Source organism: Coregonus clupeaformis, unplaced genomic scaffold (assembly GCF_020615455.1).
Source record: "Coregonus clupeaformis isolate EN_2021a unplaced genomic scaffold, ASM2061545v1 scaf0341, whole genome shotgun sequence".
Taxonomy (NCBI): Eukaryota; Metazoa; Chordata; class Actinopteri; order Salmoniformes; family Salmonidae; genus Coregonus; species Coregonus clupeaformis.
The window spans coordinates 204,865-226,756 of NW_025533796.1; the positions used below are offsets into that span (position 1 = coordinate 204,865).

General features: G+C 47.1%; 1 protein-coding gene across 1 annotated transcript; it reads right to left on the bottom strand.

Moving 5' to 3' along the window:
- Nucleotides 1-12,936: 12,936 nt before the first annotated feature.
- LOC121542737 (histone-lysine N-methyltransferase ASH1L-like) lies at nt 12,937-21,874 on the bottom strand. Its single transcript, XM_041852248.2, has 10 exons — nt 21,117-21,874; nt 15,920-16,247; nt 15,410-15,583; nt 15,208-15,299; nt 15,064-15,137; nt 14,934-14,979; nt 14,571-14,706; nt 14,282-14,451; nt 13,740-13,834; nt 12,937-13,581 (listed from the first exon to the last, which is right to left on the bottom strand). Exons 1-10 carry the CDS (start codon nt 21,586-21,588, stop codon nt 13,468-13,470), a joined length of 1,701 nt encoding a protein of 566 aa, XP_041708182.2. The 5' UTR covers nt 21,589-21,874; the 3' UTR covers nt 12,937-13,467.
- Nucleotides 21,875-21,892: the final 18 nt, after the last annotated feature.

Consider the following 21,892-nt stretch of genomic DNA (forward strand, 5'->3'; position numbering starts at 1 on the left):
CATTCCTCCACTCTCTCTTCTGTTATTTATGGTTCAAATCAAATATATTATTACCAAATTATAATCTTCTTCACAATTTTCACAGTACTATAAATTACCCTCAACTTAGTAAAATAAACTATCTTAAAGTCCTCCTCTCATGCCTTTAGAATTTACTAGTGTGGATGATTAAAATAACACCAGAATGTTAAAACAGAGTTCAGAGGCCATTGAAATCATTTAACGAACTGTTTAATCCCATAGTATACTAAACATTTACCATTATTCTAAATATTTCATAAATGTTAGTTATCCCAAGTGTTCATTAAGTCCTCATGACATTCATTCTCATAAGAAATCATATATACCCCAAACTCAGCCAAAACCTAAAAAACTCCATAAAATTCACTGTGTGCTTCTCTAAGACCTATCACCCTTGACCTGCTGAAAACCCTCCAAAATTGAAACAACAAGGCTTTATAAACATCATACTAGGTGTGTTGTTTTCTATTTGAAAACCCCAATTAAAAAACAACAACCAAACAGCCAGGTCATGAGGACTCCTGATTTCTCTCTTCCCCTTCTGCCTACAGTTTCTTAACTGGTGCCCTTTCCTTGCAGTAACTACACGGTTCCTCACATTCTCTAGCAAAATGTCCCGTTTTGTCACAATTGTAACACTTCCACTCACTCCTGTCTCCACTATTACTATTTCCTTCTTGTCTGTCTTTGCTACCGTAACCTCTCTTCTCTCCTAGGTATTGACTAATAGTCTCACTGTCTCTAATTCAACACAAAACCCCATCATCCAATAAATTTTCATACCCATTACTGTCAATGCCAAATTAGGTTTCTCTGTTCCTGTTGAAGTGCTAAGTCAATAGTAGCCAATTCAAACACCTCACAATTTGGATCAAAGGGTTCCTTAGTCTTCCCCCCACTAGAGTCTACTATTTCTCCCTCAAGGACTAGTCACGCCTTATCTTCCTCTTTCTCACGCTCAAGGCTGGGGGATGGACTTCTCTCTCCTCTCTCCTGTCTGATGGATTGCATGTCTCTCTGAGGCTATTACACAATTCAGTTATTTTCCCAACATACTCTCCGTAATCGGCCCATGGCAAAAGTGTCCTATGGGCATCCCCTGAAACCCACTGCCCTCTAACGGCAGCCCTGTCACGATCGTCGAAAGGAGGAGACCAAAGCGCAGCGTGTTGAGCGAACATCGTAGACTTTGTTTAATTAAAGAAACCAACGATCAAAAACAACAAACCAAATAGGACGGAAAGTGGAAGTCCAAATACTGATATACACTAACAGCAACAAGGAAACAAAAACCCACAAAACCCCACAGGAAAACATACAGAATAAATATGGCTCCCAATCAGAGATAACGAGCCGACAGCTGACACTCGTTACCTCCGATTGGGGAGTCATAGACCAAACCCTAGAAATACAACCAACAGAAAGGGCAAACCTAGAAATACAACACCAAAAACAAAAGACACCCTAAATAAAAATAACAACCCTGGCTCAACAATATCAAGGTCCGTGGAGCCAGAGTGTCCAGTACCCCCTAAAGGTGCGACCTCCCGGGCGCACCAGCATACAGATCTAGGGAGGGTCTGGGTGGGCGTCTGTCCAGGGTGGCGGCTCTGGCCCAGGTCGTGGTCCCCACCCCACCTTAGTCACTATCCGCTTCCGTATCCCCTCACATGACCACCCCCAACTAAACCCCACTGGATTAAAGGGGCGGCACCGGACTAAGGGGCAGCACCCGGACTAAGGGGGCAGCCCTGGACTAAGGGGCCGCACCGGCTAAGGGACAGTACCTGACTAGCTGGCTCTGGGCGGGATCCTGGCTGGACGGCTCTGGCGGATCCTGGCTGGACGGCTCTGGCGGATCCTGGCTGGACGGCTCTGGCGGATCCTGGCTGGCGGGAAGGCTCTGGCTGATCCTGTCTGGCAGAAGGCTCTGGCTGATCCTGTCTGGCAGAAGGCTCTGGCTGATCCTGTCTGGCAGAAGGCTCTGGCTGATCCTGTCTGGCAGAAGGCTCTGGCTGATCCTGTCTGGCAGAAGGCTCTGGCTGATCCTGTCTGGCGAAGGCTCTGGCTGATCCTGTCTGGCGGAAGGCTCTGGCTGCTCCTGTCTGGCGGAAGGCTCTGGCTGATCCTGTCTGGCGGAAGGCTCTGGCTGCTCCTGTCTGGCGGAGAGCTCTAGCGGCTCCGGTCTGGCGGACGGCTCTGAAGGCTCATGGCAGACGGGGCGGCCCTTGCAGGCTCAGTACCGACGGGCAGCTCCTCGGCGCCGCAGACGGACAGTTCAGACGGCGTTGGGCAGACGGGCAGTTCAGGCGCCGTTGGGCAGACGGGCAGTTCCAGACGGCGTTGGGCAGACGGACAGTTCAGGCCCCGTTGGGCAGACGGGCAGTTCAGGCCCGGTTGGGCAGACAGGCAGTTCAGGCGCCGTTGGGCAGACGGGCAGTTCAGGCGCCGTTGGGCAGACGGACAGTTCAGGCCCGCTTGGGCAGACGGACAGTTCAGGCCCCCGTTGGGACGGCAGACTCTGGCGTCTGAGGCGCACCGTAGGCCTGTTGCGTGGTGCCGGAACTGGAGGTACCGGGCTGAGGACACGCATCACAGGGCTAGTGCGGGGGAGAAGCAACAGGGCATGCTTGGCCCTGGGGACGACCGTAGGCCTGTTGCGTGGTGCCGGAACTGGAGGTACCGGGCTGAGGACACGCATCGCATGGGCTAGTGCGGGGAGAAGCAACAGGGCATGCTTAGCCCTGGGGGACGCACATAAGGGCTAGTACGGAGAGCCGGAACAGGGCATGCTGGACCCTGGGGGACCTATAACGCCTAGTAGGGGAGCCGGAACAGGGCATGCTGGACCCTGGGGACTCACATTAAGCCTAGTGCGGAGAGCAGGAACAGGCCGGACTGGGCTGGCGGCGCGCACCGTCTCCCTGGTGCGGGTGGCGGAACAGGCCGGGCCGGGCTGGCGGCGCACCGTATCCATGGTGCGAGTGGCCGGAACAGGCCGGGCCGGGCTGGCGGCGCACCGTATCCCTGGTGCGTGGAATAGGAACAGGCCGGGCTGGGCTGGCGACGCGCACCGTATCCCTGGTGCGAGTGGCCGGAACAGGCCGGGCCGGCTGGCAGCGCATCGTACCTGGTGCGTGGAGTAGGAACAGGCCGGGCTGAGCTGGCGCCACGCGCACCGTATCCCTGGTGCGAGTGGCCGAACAGGCCGGGCCGGACTGGCGTAGCACACCGTGGACCTGGTGCTTGGGTAGGAACAGGCCGGTCCGTGCACCGGAACACACACCACTGGCCTCAACCGAGGATCAGAACGGGCCGGACCGGACTGGCAACACACCTCAGTCTTTCACGCCGTGCCACAAACACTTCCCTTCCTCTACTCGCCAATGGCTCCCGTATTCCGTTAGCCTTCTCTCCTTTTCTCCCTGTGGCAGCCTCCTGCTGCCCAGCCGCCTTAAGCCATGTGCCCCCAAAAATTTCTTGGGGTTGCCTCTCGTCCTTCCGACGAAAAACCTGCTGCCGCCGATGCTCCTCTCGCCAGGGCCTTGATCTTCCCCCAAGGTCCCTTGCCTCCGAGCATGTCCTCCCAGGACCACGATGTGCCCACCTGGGCCATCGCCAGCCTCTCCATCTCCTTACCCGGCGCCTCCACCCATGTCCAGTCTCTTTGCTCCTGGACACGCTGCTTGGTCTTCTTATGGTGGGTTTTTCTGTCACGATCGTCGAAAGGAGGAGACCAAAGCGCAGCGTGTTGAGCGAACATCGTAGACTTTATTTAATTAAAGAAACCACGATCAAAAACAACAAACCAAATAGGACGAAAGTGAAGTCCAAATACTGATATACACTAACAGCAACAAGGAAACAAAAACCCACAAACCCCACAGGAAAACATACAGAATAAATATGGCTCCCAATCAGAGATAACGAGCCGACAGCTGACACTCGTTACCTCCGATTGGGAGTCATAGACCAAACCTAGAAATACAACCAACAGAAAGGCAAACCTAGAAATACAACACCAAAACAAAAGACACCCTAAATAAAAATAACAACCCTGGCTCAACAATATCAAGGTCCGTGGAGCCAGAGTGTCACAAGCCCAAACCTTACTATTCCTGTCATGGGGTGGGTCATTCTTTCTACCGCTCTGGCCCACGTCCTCTGTGTTCATGTCCTGTCTGCTAAATGGCATATTATTATTATTACTGTATACATCTAAGGTTGCTGGGGGCCCCTTTCATTCCCGCCAATAGATTAGGTAAGGCTATCAGTGGGTACTGGCCCCTCCTTTGGTTATATAATGGAGATTTCTTCTATTCCTGGATTCCATTTTAATTACATCAAGCATTTCTCGTCCCCAGTAAATTCTGGGACCTCTTGTGAGGATTTGCCCCCCCCATGGTTGGTACTGTTAAAAATCCCTTAGCCACCTCTTCTATATTACAAGTCAATTTAACAAGTAATTCAAAATAGCTTCACACAACAACACCTCATAAGGAGTGCCCAGCAGGAGTCCAATTCCTATCAGAAAACATACATACAAACATTCAGACACTCCCAATCTCTCCCAGGGGGAAAAAGTTCTTCTTCACCCTGAGTGAGATTGTTGTTCCCATAAGGGTTTCTTCATTGTGTTGTCAGGATTGGTTCTCGCTGCTCAAATCAGCTCTTACTTCAGACAATGGTCTGGAAGGAGTGGGGGCTGGAGTACAGTGTGTTAGATGGTGCCAGGGTGCGCCTGATTTACCTCTGACCTGGACTGAGTGTGAAGTAACCTCCTTCACTTCGTACGGTCCAGTCCACCTGGGTTCCAGCCACTTTCTCTTGTGGACTTTAACCCTCACCCAGTCTCCCACGTTTACCTTCAGCGGCAGCGTACTTCCCGACAGCTCCCCCTTTTGGGCCTTCTGCGCCTGAGAAGAGAGTGCTGCAGAAAAATTCTGTCAATTTCTACACATAATCAGTCATTTCTATCTGTTGTACATCAAGGGCGGGCATATGACCTCCCTCCCTTGGTGGACCTGGCATTACTCTCCTGGTCATTCGTTGTTCTAAGTATTCATTGAATTTGGGTATGGTTATGTTTGGTCCTGCCATCTTGCTTTCTCTATCTTGGATGTATTATCGGTATCAAATACAGACTTATCTCATGTATGACACCCTCGCATATAAAGAGGCTAATTTATATAATTTGTAATGCAATTATTAACATAAGAATCAGAATTCCAGTCACATATACCAATGCAGTAATCTCTACACACAGCACACACCACGCTTTAGTTATCTCACGCTTGTTCTAGAATCATGCACAACTTCAATATCAGTCTCCCCAGTCCCCGGTTCCTGAAACCCTAGGTCAAATTCACTCAATTCCACAGATTGGTGTTCGGTCTCATAAGTCTCACTATAACTTCCCATCATCCATTACACGTTATAATACATAAAAAACACAGACACGTTAAAATATAAACACAGCAAAACAAAACTGCCAATTAGAATACAATACCTTAAAAAATTTAGGTTACCAGAGCGTCCTAAAACATAGTCTCAGTTCAACTGCCACCCTTCACACAACCTTATACTTATGTGAAGTCACAGAAGCAACTGGATCCCTATCAAAGGATTTTCTTTAGACAACTCAATCACTAGGAAAGACTTAATCTCAGCTTAATTGTACCTTTCACACAACCATTTATATGGAACGTTTTAAGTGTGAAATCACAGAGATAACTGGCATCCCGGGAATTTAATACCTCTGGTCAATTTTCGGTGATTCTCCCCCCACCTAATGTCTAGAACTCTGCCACAGTTAAACTTCTACCTCCTCGCAACCTATAGGGTAGGACCTCCCCTAATAGGATTTATGCAAAAGGTCTCAGTTCAAACTGGGTCCCTTTAGGAATCTAGTTGTGGGTCAAATCTTATCCACCAATGCGTCAATCCGTAGTTCGACACATTCTGGATACGTTTATCTTTATTCCTTATTCCTTATTCCTTATTCCTTAATTCCTTAGTATAAAACACAGTACCAGATATCTCATGTATGCCTTAATTCATTAGGATGGAAAATTATTTAACAAGTATTCATACTCACGCTCAGTACTACTGATCATAATTTGGTATTGGTCTATAATACAATATGCAAGATTTCGTTTTAACAGGCTCTGCATACCTTTTTAGAAGAGCGCGCTCTGATCAGGTTCCTGAGCCAAGACGAATAGTTGATTTCTCCAGGATTTTCAGGTCACTCTTCCGTCTGTTTTTAGATCGATGATTTGCCTTTTCCTCTCGCACCAACTTTTAGATCGAATTAAAAACCATCCTCTGCTACCATTTTTGTTGGTGAAACCATACAGGAGAGGAAGTACAGAACCAACGACGCTAGACGGAGAGGAATATGTTTAAGCAAAAGGCAGTTTATTAAACAACAGAGATAGCTGGTACTGCTCAAGCTACATGCATGGACCCATTCAGTTGCCTCTTATCGAGACAGTTGAAAAGGGATCAAAACAGAGTTTTCAGCATTACTTTATACAATGCAACACAAAGGAAGGGGTCCTTCTTCTAGTCCCTTGATTGGTTCCCGAAGCGTAGGAGGCGGGTCTGCTCTGTCCAGAGTAGAAGCCCCATTTTGTGCACGGCAGAGTCCTCTGCCCTAGGCACCCAACCAGTAGAAAGAGGTGCAGTTTGTGTGTGTGCGTAACTCGTGAGGCATGAGGATGAGTGTGCGTATGCCTGGAGATGTGTGTGTGAATGTGTGTATGTTCTCAAAGGAAAGACTCGTGGGGAGCAACCAGATTGTGGCCTGTGGCGTGGGTGTTTGTCCTTGAGAAGATATTGGCTCTGTCCATTGTTCTTGCATAGGAACAGCATTGATTGAAAACAAGCTCCTAACATTAAAATGGGTCATGCACAAGATTTTAGTCAGACCAAGCTATAACATTTTAATATTTACTACGACACCAGTCGTTCTGAACTGAGGCTAACTACTGTTTAGTCTAAATTACACTATAGTGCCTGGAAATACGGTGACGTTGCTAAAGTAGTCAAATATGTAGTAGGAAACAACCTTGCCAGCATGATCATGTCGTCAAATTTACTTTAGACAGATGGTAATGTCATTAGCTAACAAAGTTCGTCAAAAATAGCTAGCAACGTTAGCTAGCTACAATCCGGTGGCCTCCCCTCAATTTGAGCTAGTTAGCTAACGTTATACTGCATCTAAAGTCAATCTGGTGACATCAAAATTATGACGAAAGGTTTTCCTAATAATGATTTGCCTCTTTTTGAATACCATTGTATTTCCATGCCACTGTAATGCACTTTTGATGAAATCTTCATCAGCGCTCATTGACGATGCATTGAGTAGAATGCTCAGTCGGGTATCATCAGTCCTAACGAACGGTAAAAACAAGATTGTGACGAAACATGCAACCCATGCATTCAGTTTATCCAGACACTTTCAGATCAGCGGTCACCATGGGAAGATGTATAGCCTGGTAGCCAGGTCGGTTTCTGCTCTAGCCAACTCCTTCGTCTCAGACCTTGCCGCCAGGCTAACCGGTGAAGGGAGCCATAGTAGAGTATTGGAGCAATGGAGCGTAGCCCCTGTTATGTAACGTAGTACCATAGTGAAATGTAGCCGTTTTCTGTGTTCTTTTTGACCTTTCACCCCTATTGATCTCTCACCTCAATCGCCTGTTCTCTGTATGTGTGTTTGACATGTGCCCACTACAATTAATAGTCCGTTTAAAAATGATAACTATTTGACTGTATAAATATACATACATAATATTTAGGTATATGAATATAGATTGATTTAAGAAAGATAGATAACCAAGAGAAAACAGATAGTCAAACTTTACTATAGATAAGGTTGATCATGAATCAAATTGATAAGTGATCTGGCCTTTTATTTGCTGCTCTCACTACATCTCCAACTCACCAGTCACTACTCTATAGTCGTTTTACACACGGACAGCTCGAGTGTGTTTGTCAATTATCTGAATCCAGTGGCTTCATCTTAGTGTGTGTTGTATGCATTGGCATACAGACTTCATATCCTTCATATCGTCATCATAATCTGATAGATTTAGTCTCATACCTTTACACTGTATTTATTGTATAATGAATGCTTTGAGTGAATGCAGCAGGGTTGGGCTCAATTCGGCAGTCAATTCAGGAAGTAAACTGAAATTACAATTCAATGATTAAAAAAGGGGCATCTATTTTTTATGACTTCTTAATGAACTGTAAAGGAGAAGCTATTTATGTGAAGTTTTTTAATTTTGCGGATTTTAAATTCAAATCACTTCCTGAATTGACTGCCTTCAAATCGAATTGAGCCCAACCCTGCAATGCAGAAGAGTATCTATCTATATGACACATATCTATCTAAAGGACATTCTAGTATCCAACAGTATATAAGTATAACTGGCATAGCAATGCTGTAACTTCAATCAGTACACACCTCTTAAACCGCACTAACACATACTACTCAGTGCTTATGGAAATATCAATGCTTTGAGACGGACAGATAAACTGACAGATAAACAGACTGACAGGGACTTGAGACCTGTCTCTTTCTACTCAGCCCAGGGATGATCAACTCTAGTCTGGTATCTTTTCCTTTACCTCATAGATCAATTAGTATCTTTGATTTGCCAGATATTTAACTCAACTGGTTACCTGGGCGTTACTAAGTCTCAGACTACAAGACAATTCAAAAGATTACAGAGACCAGTAGACAATGTGGGCTTCCAGGGCCGTAGTTGTACATTCCTGACCTAGACTATCCAAGCTTTCAGATGAAGCAGCAAGCTACTCCCTGATGTACTGTATGAAGATACCACTACTGTAAAGCCTATGTATTTGAGGAAGAGGCTGCCCTTCCCCCAACCGTACCTCAGCTCTCATATGTACCTCCCTTCTTTCCCTACCTGTCATGCTAACCCGTGTAAGGTCATCATTATTAATACTGTAGTAACGATAGTGGTAGTAGAATAACGTTAAAGTAGTAATGTTTATTACTGTGTTTATCTTATGATTTGGTTGGTAGTTATTCTGTAGGCTTGGTATTGATGATGCATATGATGTACTTCTGAAAGGCTTGTGGTTTAAAGGAACTGTTTGTCTTTTTGGTTTGTTTACTGTTTTTTTGTTTTTCAAAGTCACTCGCGGGAGTTCAGGGTACTTGAGGAATGAAGAATAGAATAGATTACCCATAAATTCAAATTCTATGGGAATATCTCTATTTTGATTGGTCAGAAAAAATATAAAAGGTTACCATGCCAACAAGCCTCTGTGGTGTAGCACAGGGTTAGTGTCCCTATGACAACCTCGTAGAAGAAATATGTGACATTAGATTGGAAACATTGTAACTTTGCACTTGCATTACATAGGCTACTTTACCAAATGCAATGGTATGGCACTGGCTAGTATGTCAACAACCTAACTAGCTAATCCAAATCGCTGCGTGTCTCAAGACATTGTTTAGCTAGAATAGATAGTTGAGCCACTGCGTGTCATGGCCAGTCACACTAAACCCCTGGTTTTCTAAAGGCTTTAGCTGGGTCACAGCAGCAAAACAAGTTAGAGAACGACTTTCTTAGGCCAGTAAATTGACATGAGTTGTTTAGAGCTATCTATCATGTATTTTAATGGCAGCTTGTAGTAAATTAGGCTGTATGAGGGAAGAGCTAGTTAGTGTCAGCAAGGCCCACCATTCAATATGCCATGCCTAGATGCAGGTGAGGGGTAAACCTAACTTCAGGAAATACACATGGTCTGTGAGGGTAACAATCTCAGTATGTTGACAAGGATTTTTTTGTTATTTTTTTGTTGTTGGTTCGGGTATATTTTCCATTGTGTGAGATGATCCATGATAAATGCATTGATTTGTATGAAAAGCTGTTCATTTATTGGATGTGTTATTTATTGACCCTGGAGTCCCAGAAAGGTATATAGCTATGTTGTATCTGTCCCCTCACGTCTATCTCTCTCTCTATCTATCTGGGGTTCTGTGTGTGTGTGTGTGTCACAGGAGGTTGGTGGCACCTTAATTGGGGAGAACGGGCTAGTGGTAATGGCTGGAGCGGAATAGGTGGAATGGTATCAACTACATCAAACACATGGTTTCCATATATTTGATGTCATTCCATTTGCTCCGTTCCAGCCATTATTATGAGCCATCCTCCCCTCAGTAGCCTCCACTGGTGTGTGTGTGCGCGTACATGCGCACATGTATGTACGAGCGAGCGAGCGTCTGTGTGTAGCAGTGGGTTCTGTATCTCTCTCTGGTGTGATGTAGCCAGCCCTGTACCTAACTGTTGCATTGTGTACTGTGCCCCTGTAGTCCGTCAGTGTCCGACTCCCGCATGTGCTTGTTTGTAAATACCCAATAAATATTCAACATAAACCAAACCTCAATCTCTCTCATGCGTCTCATTTCTTCTCTATTCCCCTCAAACTCATCTCTGGACCTCGAAGCCAGTTCCACTGTGTTTTTCATTGTTCCCCTCTAATGAGGAACTGATTTAGACCTGGGACATCAGGTGGGTGGTATTCATTATCAGGTAGAACAGAAAACCAGCAGGCTCCGGACCTTGTAGGGTAAGAGTTGAATACCCCTGCTCTATTCCATTGAGCTATGGCGAATGCTTGCCTAGAAAGTATGGGGTACCTTGATATTAAAGCCATCACAATCAAAGAGCTTAGTGTATATGCTTCCAGTTGACCTAGCCACTTCTATCAGAGCAGTGAAGGGGAGTGCATGAGGGAAGATCGAGGGAAGGACTTACTCTCTGAAATGAGAAACTATCCCTGTTTGAATACTTTCAAAATGATTTCCTCATTAAAGTACCCACAGACCTGAGCGGGATGGATTGGCTAGGAAACTTTAGCTCACACATGCAGTGTAGGCTCCTGGGAAGAGCTATAGGAAGACAGGCTCATTGTAATGGCTGAAATGGAATTAATGGAACAGAGTGGTTTCCATATGTTTGATGTGTTTAGTACCATTCCAGCCATTACATTGAGCCCGTCCTCCTATAGCTCCTCCCACCAGCCTCCACTTACACATAGCCTATATAATCACATACAGATCAGTGATTTGCTGAAGGTAAGGAGGAGAGAAGGATGCATTAGTAGAGCAGGGCCTCAGGCTCAGTCCTGCCTGTCTGTCCTCTGGAGGTGTGATGGAGGAAAGCGCTGTATCACCTGATCACATGGCCAAAGGAGTCATTCAGCTTTACACCAACAGATGGTGCTGTTTATTAAACATTTACATTTTGGTCATTTAGCAGTTGCTCCATTATGTCTATTCAATATCCCACCAGTTATGCAGCGTCTTCATAAGGATGGAGGAGCAACGATATTCATGGGCCTTGTGATAGTATGAAGGGTTAAGCGGTTTAGAATATAACAACAAGTCCACTATGTTTTTTAAACAAAAACTGCATTTTATTGTTATTGATAATAAGGTCAATGTTTGAAATTACATTCTGTCAGATGAACTCTGTGGTATTTTCTCCAAAGACACGTTATAAGCTGCAATTTAAATTGTACAACAAAGGGCTGGATTCTCACCGCATCGCAGAAGTATCGCGGGAGATCGGCGTTATAGCTCCATTTAAATTTAACGGCAACGTTCCCGCGTTCGTGGGGTCCGCATTCACGATAAACACTGCATATGTCGGCTTAATGGGAAATCACCTTTACACTTTAATGCGATCTTACGCGATATGGATTGAATCCAGCCCAAAGTTACATTTCATGCAAACTACATAAATAACCCTTCACTATATTGATGAATGCTTTAATATTCCTAATCACCCATTGGTAATAGTGGGTGAAGAAAATACACAGGTAAACTATAAAACATTCAACTTAGTGTTCAAAGTCAAATTAGAAACTGCACCAAAGAGAACTGTGCAAATGAACGGTTACAAATCTCAGATTCAATTCATTTTCCTGATTGTCTGACCAAATAAAAAAGTAACATTCCATTAGTCAGAAAAACTATACAGGTGAAGAAAAGAAAGTAATATACAATCATAGCAATATTTAACATAGGTCAGTTATATGTTTAACACTTTGTAGCAAAATGAAGGCCTTTGACTATTAATTTTAACTCTTAGATACCTATCAAATATGAAATTGATTCATTACATTATTAGGTCAATGTTACTGCATTATAATTGGTACAATATAACGATCTTGAAATGATCATATTCACTAAGGCAATAAAAACTACTTGGTTTGATACATAGAAGGATCTCTAGCTGCTATTGGTAGTGATATTACAGTTATTGTAGTGAAATCCTTACAGGACGTATTGCTTTTGGAGAATTAACTCACTTAGGGTTCGGTTTATTTACAACATGCCACTTTTACATTAAGGGCTTGATTCAATCCGTAGCGCTGAAGAGAATATTAAAGGCAATGTTCCCAGGCTAGCGGAGACTGCATTCACAGTAAAAACTGCATATGTCGGCTCAATTGGAAATGACCTTCAGTGATAGGGATTGAATCAAACCCTAAGGGCTGTGTATCGCAGAAGATCTGCATAAAAATGTAAAGATAGGACTCCTGAGTGGCGCAGCTCACTACAGCCTGGGGTTCGATCCCAGGCTGTCTCAAAACCGGCCGTGACCGGGAGAAACATAGGGCGGCGCACAATTGGCCCAGCGTCGTCCGGGTTAAGGGAGGGTTTGGCCAGGGGGGCTATACTTGGCTCATCACGCTCTAGTGACTCCTTGTGGCGGGCCGGGCACCTGCAAGCTGATGGTCGTCAGTTGAACGGTGTTTCCTCCGACACATTAGTGCAGCTAGCTTCCGGGTTAAGCGAACGGGTGTTAAGAAGCGCGGCTTGGGTCATGCTTTGGCCTCTCCTGAGCCCGTTGGGGAGTTGCAGCGATGATCAAAATCAAAATTGGGGAGAAAAAGGTAATTTTAGATTAAGCCGACATGCAGCGTTTACCGTGAATGTAGTCTCCGCGAACGCGGGAACATTTCCTTTACATTTAAATCGAGCTATAACGTGGATCTTCCGCGATACGAATTGAATCCAGCCCTAAGACTATGGTCTCCATCCATCCCTTCCGCCCTCTCTGACTATTAAATCAGACTGTCACTGGTCTGCTGACCATCTGTCAATCATTCTCAATGGTACAGCAAACAACAACACCCATCCCACATTCCTCTCAGAAACAAAGACGAAAATAATCTTTATAACACATCATTTCAGGGAAGCTTTCCCCCCCCCCAACACTAGTGCAAAGTTAGCTGAACTTAGCTACTTGGAGGAAGAAGAGAGACTGAGCTGAGCTACTTGGTGGAAGAAGAGAGACTGAGCTGAGCTACTTGGAGGAAGAAGAGAGACTGAGCTGAGCTACTTGGAGGAAGAAGATTTCCTCCTTCCTTCCTTTTCCTCTCTGTCACCAATCATGCCTGCCGCAGCTTCAGGAGTATGTTGTTCAGTCGTTCCTTCCGCACCTCCCTCCGGCCCTCCTCCTCCCTCTGTTTTTTCTCCTCTCGTCTGTTCTGAGGTTGAGTGAGCTGTGGTGGGGTAGATGCGACATCAGCAGTTAGTTATAAGAATTAGTGACACAGACAAAGCACTCTGTATGAATACATTACACTTCAAGGCAGCTCTCATGGGAGACACTGTAATGAGTGAATCTGTTTACAGTTACAGTACAGAGTAGAGTACTCACATGGGGTGTGGTGCTGAGAGGGTTAGGGGGGCACTGGGGATCACGAAGGGGCTCACTAGTCAACACAACCTTCTTCTTCACAGACATTCGTCGACCTACAGGGACAGGAAATAACTTTAGTGCCCATGGATGGTTTTGTGTGTGTGTGTGTACAGTAGATGTCCTTAAATTCCCTTATGTGTGTCTGTTCTTGGCTGGTGACTGTTTGATGGAAATAAAGTTTGGTTGATAGTTTATGGGGAAAGCTGAACCTAGCTGGATGTTCTTGGACGGCAGTGAAGAGATGACAGTTATTTCTGTGGTCGGAAAACTGCTGTGTGTGTAATGCTGAATACGATATGACTAAATAAATACTGTAAAACAGATAGCTAAACTGAACACTGAGATGAACACACACATTTATGTCCATATAAACATCCATTCAGTACAGTACTACTGAAAGACAATGAACACATTTCAAATAAAACACAATGACACACAGGCGGGCGAGCACACACACACCTACAAAAACTTAAACTAACACACACACTTGCTTCATGGACCTGACATGCTGTTGTTGTCCCCAGTAGCTACATCGCTGGAAACTCCTCCTCCATCCTTCTCTCCTTCTTTCTCTCGCTCCCCCTCTCTCCCCCTCCTCAGGCGTATCTGTCTGTCACTGACCCTCTCCCAGTTCCTTAAAAGGAACACGTGCTGTTTCAGGACGAACACCCTGACAATCAAACAAATACATCAATAAGATCATCATTATTATTATTTTGATAAATGCACACAAACAACTAGTCTGTTCCTCCATGTGTATTGACATGGTGGGTTCTCTTCTGTCTTTACCTGTCACTGGTGGTCATAGGCTCCATGTCCAGGTGGGGAAACAGCTTCTTACTGGGACTGGAAACTTCCTCCAAGGGAGAGGGAGGGAGGGACACCCCTGTCTGGTGACTGGACAGGCTCTTCTCCTTTGGTTGGCCTGGGAGGAAGACAAAGACAGAAAGAGAGATAGTGAGGTACGGACCCCTCCACACAGACTGAACACCTTCAACGTGTCACTGCAACACTTGGATGTCTCCCGCCAACCAGGTAGGGTGGTAAGTCATGTTGAAGTCAAGTCTTGATGTACACACTACAGTATAAACATTGTGTATGGTATGCACTGTATGCACAGACAGAAGCCAGCTCTGACTTTAGGGTACTCACGGGATGAGATCTCTCTGGTCAGAGGAACATCAGGCTCTTTGTGGAGCTGGAACACACAGAGACATGGTCATTCAAGTGTGTGTGTTTGTGTGTGTTTGTATATTGTGTATAGTGTATGTGTGTGTGTTACCTGGTTGTGCCTGAAGAGCCACAGGACATCAAAGGGCAACTGAAAGTCAATACGTCTCATTCTTAAGTACTTCCCTATGAGAGAGAAGGGGGGGGTTAAAAACATGACACACACACAATCTCACACACACACACACACACTCACCGACATGTATGGGAGCAGGCAGGAGGCTGTAGTCTTGTTCTCCTGGTGTATATTCCAGTCTCTCTCTGTTCAGCTGGCTCTGAGAGGAGGGACTGGGGAAGAGACACATTTACACAATGAAATTAATAGAAGACACACCAATTGTGAAATAAATTCAAAGTATGTGAAGTTAGTTTGTGTGAACGGGTGCATGATAACTCACTCTGTAGTTTTGTAGTCATCTGAGTAGAGCCCTGCCCTCTGAAACCTCTTCCTAGGCAGCTGGTCAGCTCCCTTATCTGATTGGCTGGCCGGGGTTAGCGATGGAGCTTGGCTTAGCTCTGATTGGCCTGTGCATATGGTGGGGGTGTGGGTGACTGGCTCACCTTCACCAGAACTAAGAGGAAGGTATAAAGAGAGAGAGCGAGAGATAGAAAGATAGAAAGAAAGAAAAAGAGAGAGAGAGAGAGAGAGAGAGAGAAAGAAAGGGCACTGGCTTAGCACACAGTGCTGTCAACCATGTGTTAATATACTTTGTCTGTGTGAGGTATTGAGTCTTCAGTGCACATCTAGCAGCTAGTTGCAGGGCATGTAAAATAGCATGCATTTTCTATACTTTCTCAGTAACGTTTTGATCGCTGTGGGAGTGAAATGTTGCTGAGTTAAACTTTGCGAGCATCTGCGAGGGCACCCGCTGGGTCAGTTGGGATAAGGGTGAGTTCTGACGGTTTACCTTTGGAGACAGGGTGGATGCTCACCCTCCTCTTTCTCCTCTTCCTCAATGCGCCTCCTCTTCAGTCTTCTCCTCTTCTGGCGCCGAATCACAGCTTCAATCACCTCTTGCACTGTATCTCCTCCTCCTCTACTTCCTCTGTTTCTGTCTCTGTTCTGGACGTGTGTCTCAGTTGGAGGGTTTGGTGGGGTTGTACAGGAGAGGAAGGGGGAGACCAAGGGGGAGGGTAGAGGGTTCTTCCTGGGTCGTCCAGGCCCTCTCTTAGCCCCAAAACGTTGACCGGTTCTCAGCCACTTCAGTTGCCTCCTGCTCAGGTCATAGTGTGGGCCTTGAGTCCAGAGAGCAGTCATTGGAGCGAGGACAGGGAGAGAGAGAGATGGGAGACAGAGAAGAGAGATGGGGAAAAGAGATAAGACAGAGGTGGGAGAGAGAGGGAGGAGAAAGGGAATGAGTGGGAAGTAAAGAGAGGGAGAGAGAGAGAGAGAGGAGAGGTGTATATGTATCAGTAATTGAAACAGCAGCAGTCTGTCTCAGTGTGTCCCTGTGAGTCACGGTGAACAGGGATGGGGTGACTCTACACTGCTGCCTGGTTTTCCCCTCAAATCATTTACTCCCCTTCTGGGAAACACAACAAGCAGTCAAGCACACATACACACGGTATGCACCAGAGGAGGCTGGTGGGATGAGCTTTAGGAAGACGCTCGTTGTAATGGCTGAAATGGAATTAATGGAATGGAGTCAAACACGTTGTTTCCATGTATTTTATATGTTTGGTACAATTCCACTGATTACATTCCAGCCATTACAAACAGCCCGTCCGCCTAGGTCTCCTCCTACAAGCCACCTCTGGTATGCACACACACACACACACACACAGACACACAGACACACACACACACACTCACACACACACACACACACACACACACACACACACACACACACACACACACACACACACACACACACACACACACACACACACACACACACACACACAATATATTAGAAACAATGTGTGGGCTGTGTGTGTGTGTGCTCAGTCACATATGTGTCTGGTTAGATGATGTGCCACAGCCAAACATATCCCTCCCTCCCTCCCTCCCCTTTCAAAACTCTCTACCTCCCTCCACCCTCCCTCTCTGTCCTCCCTCACTATCGGTCCCCCGGCATCCCTCTATCCATCACTTCTCCCCAAGTATCTCCTTTTTTCCGATCTTTCCAAAATTCCCCAACTTTAACACTGACTGAGCAGCCTTTCCTTCTAGGGTTTTTCCAGCCAGCCAGTGTACAGTACAGTATGTTGGCCAGCCAGCCAGTGTACAGTACAGAATGTTGGCCAGCCAGCCTGCCAGCCAGCCAGCAGACAGTATAGTATGTTGGCCAGCCAGCCGGCCAGTGTAAAGTATAGTATGTTGGCCAGCCAGCCAGCCTGCCAGCCAGCCAGCCAGTGTACAGTACAGTATGTTGGCCAGACAGGCAGTATACAGTATAGTATGTTGGCCAGCCAGCCAGGCAGTGTACAGTACAATATGTTGGCCAGCCAGCCTGCCAGCCAGTGTACAGTACAGTATGTTGGCCAGCCAGCCAGCCAGTGTACAGTACAGAATGTTGGCCAGCCAGCCTGCCTGCCAGCCAGTGTACAGTACAGTATGTTGGCCAGCCAGCCAGCCTGCCTGCCAGCCAGTGTACAGTACAGTATGTTGGCCAGCCAGCCTGCCAGCCAGCAGACAGTACAATATGTTGGCCAGCCAGCCTGCCAGCAAGTGTACAGTACAGTATGTTGGCCAGCCAGCCAGCCAGGCAGTGTAGAGTACAGTATGTTGGCCAGCCAGCCAGGCAGTGTACAGTATAGTATGTTAGCCAGCCAGTCAAGCAGTGTACAGTACAGTATGTTGGCCAGCCTGCCACCCAGGCAGTGTACATTACAGTATGTTGGCCAGCCAGCCAGTGTACAGTACAGAATGTTGGCCAGCCAGCCTGCCAGCCAGCCAGCAGACAGTATAGTATGTTTGCCAGCCAGCCGGCCAGTGTAAAGTATAGTATGTTGGCCAGCCAGCCAGCCTGCCAGCCAGCCAGCCAGTGTACAGTACAGTATGTTGGCCAGACAGGCAGTGTACAGTACAATATGTTGGCCAGCCAGCCTGCCAGCCAGTGTACAGTACAGTATGTTGGCCAGCCAGCCAGCCAGTGTACAGTACAGTATGTTGGCCAGCCAGCCTGCCTGCCAGCCAGTGTACAGTACAGTATGTAGGCCAGCCAGCCTGCCTGCCAGCCAGTGTACAGTACATTATGTTGGCCAGCCAGCCTGCCAGCCAGCAGACAGTACAATATGTTGGCCAGCCAGCCTGCCAGCAAGTGTACAGTACAGTATGTTGGCCAGCCAGCCAGCCAGGCAGTGTAGAGTACAGTATGTTGGCCAGCCAGCCAGGCAGTGTACAGTATAGTATGTTAGCCAGCCAGTCAAGCAGTGTACAGTACAGTATGTTGGCCAGCCTGCCACCCAGGCAGTGTACATTACAGTATGTTGGCCAGCCAGCCAGCCAGGCAGTGTACAGTATAATATGTTAGCCAGCCAAGCAGTGTACAGTACAGTATGTTGGCCAGCCAGCCACCCAGGCATTGTACATTACAGTATGTTGGCCGGCCAGCCAGCCAGCCAGGCAGTGTACAGTATAATATGTTAGCCAGCCAAGCAGTGTACAGTACAGTATGTTGGCCAGCCAGCCACCCAGGCATTGTACATTACTGTATGTTGGCCAGCCTGCCAGCCAGGCAGTGTACAGTATAATATGTTAGCCAGCCAAGCAGTGTACAGTACAGTATGTTGGCCAGCCAGCCAGCCTGTCAGGCAGTGTACATTACAGTATGTTGGCCAGCCAGACAGCCAGGCAGTGTAGAGTACAGTATGTTGGCCAGCCAGCCAGGCAGTGTACAGTATAGTATGTTTGCCAGCCAGCCAAGCAGTGTACAGTACTGTATGTTGTCCAGCCAGCCAGCCAGGCAGTGTACAGTATAATATGTTAGCCAGCCAAGCAGTGTACAGTACAGTATGTTGGCCAGCCAGCTGCCAAGCAATGTACAGTACAGTATGTTGGCCAGCCAGCTGCCAAGCAGTGTACAGTACAGTATGTTGGCCAGCCAGCTGCCAAGCAATGTACAGTACAGTATGTTGGCCAGCCAGCTGCCAAGCAATGTACAGTACAGTATGTTGGCCAGCCAGCCACCCAGGCAGTGTACATTACAGTATGTTGGCCAGCCAGCCAGCCAGGCAGTGTACAGTATAATATGTTAGCCAGCCAAGCAGTGTACAGTACAGTATGTTGGCCAGCCAGCCAGCCAGCGTACAGTACAATATGTTGGCCAGCCAGCCAGCCAGTGTACAGTACAGTATGTTGGCCTGCCAGCCAGTGTACAGTACAATATGTTGGCCAGCCTGCCAGCAAGTGTACAGTACAGTATGTTGGCCAGCCAGCCAGCCTGTCAGGCAGTGTACATTACAGTATGTTGGCTAGCCAGCCAGCCAGGCAGTGTAGAGTACAGTATGTTGGCCAGCCAGCCAGGCAGTGTACAGTATAGTATGTTAGCCAGCCAGCCAATCAGTGTACAGTACAGTATGTTGGCCAGCCAGCCACCCAGGCATTGTACATTACAGTATTTTAGCCAGCCAGCCAAGCAGTGTACAGTACAGTATGTTGGCCAGCCAGCCACCCAGGCAGTGTACATTACAGTATGTTGGCCAGCCAGCCAGCCAGGCAGTGTACAGTATAATATGTTAGCCAGCCAAGCAGTGTACATTACAGTATGTTGGCCAGCCAGCTGCCAAGTAATGTACAGTACAGTATGTTGGCCAGCCAGCCAGCCTGCCAGCCAGTGTACAGTACAGTATGTTGGCCAGCCAGCCACCCAGGCAGTGTACATTACAGTATGTTGGCCAGCCAGCCAGCCAGGCAGTGTACAGTATAATATGTTAGCCAGCCAAGCAGTGTACATTACAGTATGTTGGCCAGCCAGCTGCCAAGTAATGTACAGTACAGTATGTTGGCCAGCCAGCCAGCCTGCCAGCCAGTGTACAGTACAGTATGTTGGCCAGCCAGCCTGCCAGCAAGTGTACAGTACAGTATGTTGGCCAGCCAGCCAGCCTGCCAGGCAGTGTACATTATAGTATGTTGGCCAGCCAGCCAGCCAGTGTACATTTTAGTATGTTGGCCATGCAGGCAGGCAGGCAGCGAGGCATGCAGCAGCTGAGACAGTGAGACATGGACAGGGCTATACATAGAGACTCTGTTGGTTAACTAATGACTGTGTTCTGCTCATAGCTTCATAGCCCAGGGCTCAAACAGCACAGCAAGCGGCCAACTTCACAAGCAGAAACATTTGTAAGATCGGACTGGAAGGGCTATTAACAGACTGTGAGAATGAACTAACAAATGAGGGGAAAATAATGTGAGAGTGTGCATGACTGGTCATGCAGTCTCACTCTCTCTCGCTCTCCCCCTCACAAAGCAAGTGAAATAGATAAAACTAAAGTGAAATACAGTAAACATTACACTCACAAAAGTTCCAAAAGAATAAAGACATTTCACATGTCATATTATGTCTATATACAGTGTTATAATGATGTGCAAATAGTTAAAGTACAAAAGGGAAATTAAATAAACATAAATATAGGTTGTATTTACAATGGTGTTTGTTCTTCACTGGTTGCCCTTTTCTTGTGGTAACAGGTCACAAATCTTGCTGCTGTGATTGCACACTGTGGTATTTCACCCAATAGATATGGGAGTTTATCAAAATTATTTGTGGGTCTGTGTAATCTGAGGAAAATATGTGTCTCTAATATGGTCATACATTTGGCAGGAGGTTAGGAAGTGCAGCTCAGTTTCCACCTCATTTTGTGGGCAATGTGCACATAGCCTGTCTTCTCTTGAGAGCCAGGTCTGCCTTCGGTAGCCTTTCTCAATAGCAAGGCTATGCTCACTGAGTCTGTACATAGTCAAAGCTTTCCTTAATTTTGGGTCAGTCACAGTGGTGAGGTATTCTGCCACTGTGTACTCTCTGTTTAGGGCCTAATAGCATTCTAGTTAGCTCATTTTTTTGTGTAAATTCTTTCCAATGTGTCAAGTAATAATCTTTTTGTTTTCTCATGATTTGGTTGGGTCTAATTGTGTTGCTGTCCTGGGTCTCTCTCTCTCACCTGTGCCTCTCCTCTCGGTCTGTGATGGCTCCTCCCTCCTCAGTGACCCGTCTTGGCTCCCTGGTCTCCAATTGTCTCTTCCGCTCCTCATGCCCCTCCCACTGGTGGCAGAGGAGGTGAAGAGATTGGTGTGTGTCTGAGGGGTGAAGGTGCTGTGACAGGGTGTGTGGCTCTCCCCCGCCTCTCTCTCTGACCTCCCCACAGCGGCCGTCCTCTGCCCCTCTGTCAGAGTGCCCCAGGTGGGGTCGGGGGGTCTGAATCCTGCCCCCAGCCCCCCTCTCCTCAGCCAGGGGTTCTGCCGACCTCCCCAGGCCTCCCCAAACGAGGACAGGTGAGAGGAGCCTAGACAGGTGAGGGGTGTGTGTTTGAGCCTCTCTGATGATGATGATGATGATGAAGAGGCTGGTTTAGCAGAAGCAGGGGAGAAAGTAGAGGGGTATTTGCCGTGCCTATGTTGCCATGGAGACTCCATCAACCCAGCACTCCCTTGTCCTCCAGTCTTTCTACTTCCTCTAGACCCTGTGGTGAACTCTGACCTTGGCTGTGACCCTGCCACTCTCTCCTCCTCTTCCTCCTCTTCTTCCTCTCGTTCACGATTACGCTGTCTGTGACGATGTTTGTGTCTGAGCTTGTGTTCACTCCCCCCACAGGCACAGGACCGACCAGGGATGGACCCTGCTGGACAGGAACGGACCCCGTCCCTCTCTCCCTCACCCCTACCCCTCACGTCCTCACCTCCTCCTCCACCCAACCCAGCCTCCCTCAGCTGCCTGCTC